Raw genomic sequence first — 9,474 nt, 5'->3', positions numbered from 1 at the left:
CTGTTCTACAACATTCCCCACCATTCACTGTGTCGGTCCGTATACCCCAAAGTCTCTCTGTTATACAACACTCCCCACCGTTCACCGTGTCAGTCCCTGTACCCTGAGTTTCTCTGTTCCACAACACTCCCCTCTGTTCATTCACTGTGTCGGCCCCCGTACCCCGAGGTCTTTCTGTTCTACTACACTCCCCACCATTCCCCGTGTCAGTCCCGTATCCCGAGTCTCTCTGTTCTACAACACTCCCCACTGTTCACCATGTCGGTCCCCGTACCCGGAGGTCTCTCTGTTCTATAACATTCCCCACCGTTCACCTTTTCGGTCCCTGTACCCTGAGGTTTCTCTGTTCGACAACATTCCCCAACATTCACTGTGTCTGTCCCTGTATCCCAAGGTCTCTGTTCTATAACACTCCCCACTGTTCACAGTGTCAGTCCCATTACCCTGAGGTCTCTCTGTTCGACAACACTCCGCACTGTTCACCGTGTCAGTCCCTGTACCCAGAGTCTCTCTGTTCCACAACACTCCCCTCTGTTCACTGTGTCGGCCCCCGTACCCCGAGGTCTTTCTGTTCTACAACACTCCTCATCATGCACTGTGTCAGTCCCCGTACCCGGAGGTCTCTCTGTTCTACAACACTCCCCACTGTTCACCATGTTGGTCCCTGTACCCGGAGGTCTCTCTGTTCTACAACACTCCCCACTGTTCACCATGTCGGTCCCCGTACCCGGAGGTCTCTCTGTTCTATAACACTCCCCACCATTCCCTGTGTCAGTCCGGTATCCCGAGTCTCTCTGTTCTACAACACTCCCCATCATGCACCGTGTCGGTACCCATACCCGGAGGTCTCTCTGTTCTATAATACTCCTGACTGTTCATCATGTTGGTCCCTGTACCCGTTGGTCTCTCTATTCTACAACACTCCCCACCGTTCACTGTGTCGGTCCCCGACCCCTGAGGCCTCTGTCGCACAACTCACTACAAAAGGTCTCGATCCTATTGGAAACTGTGATCACAATCGCTACACAATGTGTACACCACACAGATTTTCTTGTCATCTGGAAGTTTACTGATCACCTTCACTCAAAGATTGGACACCCCCGAACTAACCATCGTATTGCAACAGCCTTGAGGTGCTCGTCATCTTCAGCAGGACCTCCTGGTGAGACCTCTCTTCCTTCCGCACCCTGGTCACTCCTCATTGTTTGACCTGTGCCCTTAGTCCAGGATTCGGTATCCAGTCCCCCTCCCTCAGCAGGGCTCAAGGTCTGGCACGTCTGACAGAATCATGGGTGACCCCAACTGCAGTTCCTGTTGCAATGACTCAAGGTCAGCCGGCTGCATGCGGTGCACTTCCAGCCAGTCAGCGAGCAGTGAGGCGGAGAGTGGGGTCGAGTCAGACTGACTGCAGAGTGGGAGAGGGGTGAAGAGGGCACAGTCAGGCCAAGAGCGATGCTCCCCACCCCCCCCCCCCCACCACACCATCACGTCACACACTCCCGGGGTGGGACACAGAGTGAAGCCTCCTCTCTCCCCTGTCCCGCACACTCCCGGGGTGGGACACAGAGTGAAGCTCCCTCTCCCCCCCACCCTGTCAAACACTCCCGGGGTGGGACACAAAGTGAAACTCCCTCTCCCCCCACCCAGTCACACACTCCCGGGGTAGGACACAAAGTGAAGACCCCTCTCCCCCGTCACGTCACACACTCACGAGGTGGGACACAGAGTAAAGCCCCCTTCCCGTCACACACTCCCGGGGTGGGACACAGAGGGAAGCTCCCTCTCCCCCCGTACCATCGGACATTTTTGGGATAGGACACAGAGTGAAGCTCCCTCTCCTCTTGTCCTGTCACGCACTCCTGGGGTGGGACACAAAGTGAAGCCCCCCTCTGTCCCGTCACACCCTCCCGGGGTGGGACACAGACTGAAGCTCCTTCTCCACCCCCGTCCCATCACATACTCTCAGGGTGGGACACAGAATGAAGCTCCCTCTCCCCGTCCCGTTACACATTCATGTGGTGGGATACAGAGTTAAGATCTGCCTCCCACGTCCCATTACACACTCCTGTGTTATCTCTCACCTGTCCTGTGGTTCCCCGACCATCTCAAAGGACTGATTGAGGAACTCCTCCAGATCGAAGCCCACCCCGTAGCCTGCTCCACTGCCCTTAGGTGTGTCTGAGAAAACTGGCGGGAGTATATCCTTCACCTGGCATGAAGAGAGGGAGGGGAGGGTCAGTGAGATAACCCCAACCCTCCTCCGTCTCTGTAGCCCCCTCCGGGCCCCAATACCACCCCCTGCCTCTGTAAACCCCACCGGTCCCCTACACTCCTCCGTCAGTGTAACCCCCTCCAGTACCCTCACCTCTCCCTGTCTCTGTAACCCCCTCCAGTCCCCCACACCCATCACTATCTCTGTAACCCCCTCCAGTCCCCCACACCCCTCCCTGTCTCTATAACCCCCTCTGGTCCCCCACACCCCTCCGTCTTTAACCCCCTCCGGTCCCCAACACCCCTCCCTGTCTCTGTAACCCCCTCCTGTCCCCACACTCCTCCCTGTCTCTGTAACCCCTTCTGGTCCCCTCCACCCCTCCCCGTCTCTGTAACTCCCCCCCCCCCCCACCCACCCACCCAGGTCTCCTACACCCCCTCCAGGTGAAGGGGAGAACAGACTTTTACCTGGGACTTTGATAGCTGAAGTGTCACCATGGTCACATCTTGTTCATTCCTCATTGGGTCCAACTCTGGGTCTTGGTGGGTCTGTGGCCTGTTGGTCTCCAGGCCTCCGTCTCTAGGCCCCAGGGGCTGGAACTGGGGCCCATCTCCTGCTGGATGCTGGTGCCCATTTTCAGCCCAGTCCTGGGAAGTCAGCCAAAGGTGGCCCACTCCCACACCAGGGTTGCCTATAGCTACGTGTCCAGGCCCAGTGGCAGGAAAGGGATTGCTGGGAAAGCCAGTCTGGGTCGGTCCAAAACCAGGCCCGAATCCTGCCCCAGGCGTCAGGCCAGTGAGGCCTACGTCAGGTGTCAGGCATGGAGTGGTTCCTGAATTCAAGGTGGGCGCCAGCCCTGATCTCAACCCCATGTTTGTGCAAGGCCCCAAGCCTGAACTCGGGTCACCACTGCTGCAAATGCCCATCCCTACACTGGACCCAAGGCCTGAACCTGGTCCAACATTCGTGCTAGGTCCCAAACCTGAATTAGGTCTGAAGCCTGACCTTCGACCAGCATTTGTGCTATTTCCAAGTCCTGAAATAGGCCCCACGACTGAAGAAGGCCCCAAGCCTGAACTTGGTCCATCCTTTCTTGTTGTTCCTACTACTGAACTAGGCCCCAGCCCTGAAGTAGGACCTATGGTGGTGTAGGGCCCCAGTCCTGAATCAGACCCAACTGTGGTAGAGGGCCCTAGCCCTGAATCAGCCCCAATAGTGTGGGAGGGCTTCTGCTCTGAACCAGGACCAATGTTGGTGGATGGCCCCAACCGTGAAGTCGGCCCAACTTTGGTGGAGGGCACCAGTCCTGAAATAGACCCGATGGTGGTGGAGGGCCTCATCCCTGAAGTAGGCCCGACGTTGGTGGAGGGCCCGATCACTGAAGTAGGCTCAACAGTAATGGAAGGACCCATCCCTGTAGTAGTTCCGATGTTGGTGGAAGGCCCTGGCCCTGAAGTAGGCCCAATAGTAGTGGAAGGATCCTGCCCTGAAGTAGGCCCAACATTGTTAGAGGGCCCCGGCCCTGAGGCAGGCCCCGGCCTCAGTGTGGGTCCGAAGGCAGCAGGGGCCACTCCATTGAGGGGCGGCCCAACTCCCTCGCAGGCCTCAGGCCTGCCCCGGCCCACCGTCATCTGCATCCAGCGCTGCAGCAGGCTCTTGTCTCCTTGGCTGAGGACCACACCAGCCAGGACATCGCCCTCCTTGAGCTGCCGGCGTTCCCGTTCTCGCTGCCGCCTCTCCCGCTCCTTGGCTCTCTCCTGCCTCCGCCGCCGCTTCTCCTCACGCTCTCGTTGCCGTTCCTGTGCCGTGACTGGGCGCCGGGGCTCAGAGCTCTCTGCACTGCAGCTCACCGTGTCTGCTGGGACAGAGCAAGCCTGTTTGTGGTGTGCCAGCAACCTCCCCATTCCTCTCTACACTACCTCCCTCCCCACTATGTCCCTCACACCCCTTCCCTCCCTCCCCACCTCTCGACTGGTATATCCCATCAGGCAGAACCCCTCCCATCGGGGATATCACCCCCCTCCCATGCCCAGGCCGAGGGTATCCCATTGGGGAGAACCCCCTTCTCCCAGGCCGGGTATTTCCCGTTGGGAAGACCCCCTTCTCCCAGGCTGGGTATTTCCAACTGGGGAGATGCCCTCCTCCCAGCCGGGTGTATCCCATCGGGGTGGCCCCCTTCTCCCAAGCTGGGTATTTCCCATTGGGGAGGCCCCCCCTTCTCTCAGGCTGGGTATTTCCCATCGGGGAGATGCCCTCCTCCTAGGCTGGGTATATCCCACCAGGACTGGAAGCCCACCCCACCACACTCACCTTTTCCCCTCTGCCTCTGTGCTGCCTTGACCAGCGCGGCCTTCAGCGCCGCCTTGGTGTCATCCGAGATGGCGCCTTCCTTCTTATGATCCAGCCTGGCTCCGGTCGGCTCACCCGCCGTCATCTCCACATCCCGGGCAGTGGGGGGAGGGGGCGGAGGTGGAGGGGGAGCAGGGGTGAGCCGGGCCTCCCGCAAGCCCTTTCGCCGGCGGAACTCCTCGATCTCCCGGCTGATGGCCTCCCTCAGCTGCCGGCGGCCGGGGGCAGATGGCCACTCGGCGAATTGGAAGGGCGGCAGGCAGTCGGGCTCGTCGCCAGCATCGTGGTACTTAGCCAAGAAGGGGTGGCGCAGGGCCTGGGGGGCAGAGGGGCGCTCCCGGGGGTCCAGACGCAGCAGACGCCCAAGCAGATCCAGGGCCTGGGGCCCAGCGGATGGGTAGAGGTCAGCCAGGGGCACAGGCTGGCGCCGGGGCAGGCCCCGCAGGTAGGAGCGCACCCTCTCGGCTCCCACCGAGGCCACGAGCCCCTCAGGTGGTGTGCCCAGGACCGCCAGCATCAGCTGCAGTTGGTGTAGGTAATTCTTGCCGGGGAAGAGCTGCTGCCGGCCCAACATCTCGGCGAAGATGCAGCCGGCTGACCAGATGTCAATAGCTGGCCCGTAGCCAGGCAGCGAGAGCATCAGCTCCGGCGCCCGGTACCAGCGTGTAGCCACGTACTCCGTCAGGAAGGGCTCGGGGGCGCCAGGTGGCGAGCGCAAGCCGCGAGCCATGCCGAAATCGCCAATCTTCAGCGCACAGTCGCCATTCACCAGCAGGTTGCTGGGCTTCAGGTCCCGGTGCACGACCCGGGCTGAATGCACGTACTTCAGGCCCCGCAGCAGCTGGTAGAGGAAGTAGCGGGAGTGCTCCAGGCTCAGGGGCTGTGGCGAGTGGATGATCTGGTGTAGGTCGCTCTCCATCAGGTCCAGCACCACGTAGCTGGGACAGGGAGGGGAGTGGGGGGGAGTGGAGAAGAGACGAAACATGATAAGGCTCCAATACAGCCCTTCATTTCCCCCACCTCTCTCCCTCTAACACCCTCTTCTTCCCCTCTATTCCCTCCATCCCTCCCTCTATACTCCTCTCCATTGCCTCCCTTTCCCTCTATCCCCTCCATCCCTCTCTCTCTTCCCCCTCTCCAGCCCTATTCCTTCCCCTCTTCCTCAACTTCCCCATCTGCTTTCCCCTCTCCCTCCTCTCCATCCCTCCCTCTCCCCCTCTCCATCCCTCCTCTCCCCCCCAAGCCCCTCCCTTACCCCACCTACACAGAAGTGAAGTTACTGGGGTCCCCAGGTGGCTGCAGGATGTCACGGATGGCGATGATGTTGTCGTGTTTGAAGTGTTTGAGGACCTGTAGCTCCCGGAGGGTTCGCTTGGCGTTTGTCACCACATCGAACGCGTTCGGTATCTTCTTGATGGCCACCAGTTGACCTGCAAGGGCGGGGTGAAAGGTCAGCTCGCAGGGGTGAAAGGTGGGATCAGGGAGGGGGTGGCATGCAGGGGTGAAAGGTCGGATTGGGGAGGGGTAGCTCGCAGGGGTGGGTGCAAGATCAAATCGGGGAGGGGGAGAAGGGAGGGTGACGAGGCAGGTGGAGAGGGGGTGTACAGAGGGAGGAGGTGATGGGGAGGAGTTTTCGGAAAGGAGGGAGGGGTATACGGAGGGGGGTGGAGGGAAGGGTGTACGGGAGGGATGGAATGGGGTGTGTACAGGGGGGGTGGAGGGAGGAGTGTATGGAGGGGTGGAAGGAGGAGTGAACAGAGGAGGGGTGTACGGAGGGGGCAACGAGGAGGGGTGTATGCAAGGGGAGGGGAATGAAGAGGAGGGAGATGGGAGGGGGACAGGGGGACGAGACCCCCACCTGTCCTCCGCTGACGGGCTGAGGTGACCACTCCATAGGCCCCTGTGCCAATGGTCTCCAGCACCTGGTAATCGTCGCCCACCTCGAAGGTGACATCCAGTGAGCGGGCCTTCAGGAAGGCCAGGTTCCTTGCCGCTGTGGCCCTGCCCCGGTCTTCCTCCGTCTGGGCCCGCTCCTCCGTCCTCGCCTCATCCTCTTCCTCTGCCACCTTCTCGCACCTCCTCTCCACTGCCTCAGATACTGGGGGGGAGGGGGGGGGAAGGAGGAAGAGAGAGGGGTGAGAAAAAGGAATGGGGTAGATCGGTTGAGTGGCTTCCCAGGTGGGACAAATCAGACAGGCCAAGCAGCACCCCCCCACCCTGAAGGGAGATCCCTTGCCACATGGAACATTACTGCAAAGAAACAGACATTTCAGCTCGAGTCTGTACCGAACCATTTTTTTGCCTTGTCCCACTGACTTTCACCCAGTCCATACCCCTCCCATCCATGTACACGTCCAAGTTCCTCTTCAATGTTAAAATGAAGCCCGCATTCATCCCTTTAGCTTGTTCCACACTCCCACCCCTCTATGTGAAGAAGTTCTCCCTAAACTTTTCCCCTTTCACCCTTAACTCGTGTTCTCTGGTTTGGATCTCACCCACCCTCAGTGGGAAAAGCCAACCTATTTACTCTGTCTGTCCCCCATCTCAATCAAATGTCCCCTCATTCTTTTATGCTCCAAGGAATAAAGTCCTAACCAGTTTCAGTCAATATGTGGAAAGTTAAAATCCCCTACTCACACAACGTGATGTTTCCTGCGGCTCTCTGCTGTCTCGACAGATTTGCTCCTCCAATTCTCCCTGACTATTGGGTGATCTCCAATACAACCCCATGAATGTGATTATACCTTCCTTGTTCCTCAGCCTCACCCATACAACCTCAGTAGACAAGCCCTCTGGTCTGTCCTGCCTGAGCACAGCTGTGATATTTTCCCTGACAAACAATGCAATTACTCCCCCTTTCATCCTTCCCGTTCTTAACGGTAGCCAAGAACATTGAGCTGCCAGTCCTGCCCCTCCTGAAACCAAGTTTCATGACTGGCCACAATGTCAGAATTCTACAGGCCAATCCATGCTCTTAGATTGTCTGCCTTTCCTACAACTTGCATTGAAATAGATTCACTTTAGAACATTTTCACCACATACACCCAGTGACTTTTAACACAACATGCAATTTTCACATCATCTTTTCCCTCCTCCACTCTATCTGCTCTTTCTCACAGCTTGCCCCCCCCCCCCCAAGGGGAGATTCCTCCCTGCCCAGCCCCCCGAAGGAAGATCCCTTGCCGACCGCCTCCCCCCCCTCCTGAGAGGAGATCTCTCCACCCCACCCACTGACCTTCACCACCTGAGTTCCCCCAAGGGGAAGCATTCACTGATTGGCCAATCACCTCCACCAGAATCTCAATGATAGGCTGACGACCTCCAACAGAACCCCAGGGATTGGCCAACGCTCTTCACGGGAACCCTGTGATTGGCTGAATACCACAGGAACCCCCATGACTTGCACTGTCTGCTCTTTGATTGGCCAATGACTTGTGTTGACTGCCCTTTGATTGGCTAGTAACTTTCCCTGTCCACCCAGTGATTGGCCAGTAACTTCTGCTGTCCACCTGTGATTGTCTGGTGACTTTCGCTGTTTGTCCAGCGATTGACCGGTGACTTTCCGTCTGCCCAGCAAATGGCCGGTGACTTTTGCTGTCCACCCTATGATTGGTCGGCGACTTTTGCTGTCCGCTCAATGATTGGCCAGTGACTTTCCCTGTCTGCCCAGTGAATGGCCAATAATGTGTTGACCGCCCTTTGGTTAGATTGGCCTGTGACTTTCACTGTCTGCCCTGTGATTGGCCAGTGGCTTCTATTGTCTGCCCTATGATTGGCTGGTGACTTCCGCTGTCCGCCCTGTGATTAGCCGGTCCACCATGCAATTGGCTGGTGGTTTCTGCTGTCAAGCCAGCTATTGCCTGGTGAATTCCTCTTTCCGAGATTGGCCAGCGATATCTGCTGTCTGCTCAGAGATTGGCCAGTGACTTCCTCTTTCTGTTCAACGATTGGCCGGTGGCTTCTGCTGTCCACCCAGATTGGCCGGTGACATTCCCTGTCGGCCCAGAGATTGGCCAGTAAAATGTGATGTCTGTGATTGGACGGTGGCTTCTGCTGTGTGGCCAGCGATTGGCCGATGACATCCGCCGTCCACCCAGCAATTGGCCGGTGGCTTCTGCAGTCTAGCCAACGATTGGTAGGTGATGTCAACTGGCCTCCCAGCGATTGGCTGATGGAGTGGGAGGCTCGTGACCCCCCCCCCCTCGGTGGGAGACGTGACCCCCACCCCCACGTGACTTGAGACAGGCTAAGACACCTCCCGAAGATTGGATGGCCGCCCCAACGCCCGGGGTGTCAGGTGACGTCCCTACCGTTCCCCTCCTTCCACCACCCCTCACCCTTTCCGAGGCCTCACCGTCCGCCGCCGCCATGGCGACTTCCATCACAGCCGCTGGTGCCCGCCCGGCCTGCGCTCCACGTGGCTCCGCCTCCCACAGCCAATCGAGCGGCGGCGGCCCCGGCCAATCGGACGGACGCCCCAACGTTGTATGGCGATTTGCATGAAACGTCACTGGACGAAACAGTCGGCGATCGCGTCCTCTCCCCCCCCACTGCGCACGCGCTCGCTGCCAGGCGCTGAAGATTGCCGGCGCAGCAGATGGCCGGCGGATTGGGCTTCCGCGCGGGGTCGGGTCCCATGACGCACCCAATGGAGTCCAGTCACTTGGCAGCCCTGGCCAATGAAAAATAGATAGGGCGTGAGCGAGGTTACAAATGATTGACGGCTAGATTATCCAATTGTTCGCAGGATGGCTGACAGATTGATGATGTCACTACGTTGAGTTCGAGGGTGGGGAGGTGATTAGCAGTCCATGCAACCAATCGCCGGGGCGGAGTAGGAGGAAGCGAAAACCCGCCAGAGGGCGGGATGGGGGTGGGGAAAATAAGAGAGCGCGCGCACGCGATCGCAGTCA

At 58.7% G+C, this 9,474-nt stretch overlaps 1 protein-coding gene across 5 annotated transcripts; it reads right to left on the bottom strand.

Moving 5' to 3' along the window:
• Window positions 1-1,046: 1,046 nt before the first annotated feature.
• On the bottom strand, window positions 1,047-9,221 carry mapk7 (mitogen-activated protein kinase 7). 5 transcript variants are annotated; one of them, XM_069926909.1, is made up of 7 exons: window positions 8,916-9,219; window positions 6,420-6,659; window positions 5,826-5,991; window positions 4,523-5,499; window positions 2,680-4,070; window positions 2,082-2,209; window positions 1,047-1,405 (listed from the first exon to the last, which is right to left on the bottom strand). In XM_069926909.1, the coding sequence occupies exons 1-7, from the start codon at window positions 8,941-8,943 to the stop codon at window positions 1,252-1,254; spliced, it is 3,084 nt and encodes a 1,027-aa protein (XP_069783010.1). In that variant the 5' UTR covers window positions 8,944-9,219; the 3' UTR covers window positions 1,047-1,251. The 5 variants fall into 5 exon arrangements, with proteins under 5 accessions (XP_069783010.1, XP_069783011.1, XP_069783013.1 ...); XM_069926910.1 differs by having other exon boundaries at window positions 2,680-4,067; window positions 8,916-9,218; XM_069926912.1 differs by lacking the exon at window positions 8,916-9,219 and having other exon boundaries at window positions 6,502-6,594.
• Window positions 9,222-9,474: the final 253 nt, after the last annotated feature.

The sequence above is a fragment of the Narcine bancroftii genome, chromosome 3 (genome assembly GCF_036971445.1).
Source record: "Narcine bancroftii isolate sNarBan1 chromosome 3, sNarBan1.hap1, whole genome shotgun sequence".
Lineage (NCBI taxonomy): Eukaryota > Metazoa > Chordata > Chondrichthyes > Torpediniformes > Narcinidae > Narcine > Narcine bancroftii.
The sequence above is the reverse complement of the archived record's forward strand: the minus strand, read 5'-3'. Positions and strand labels throughout refer to the sequence as shown.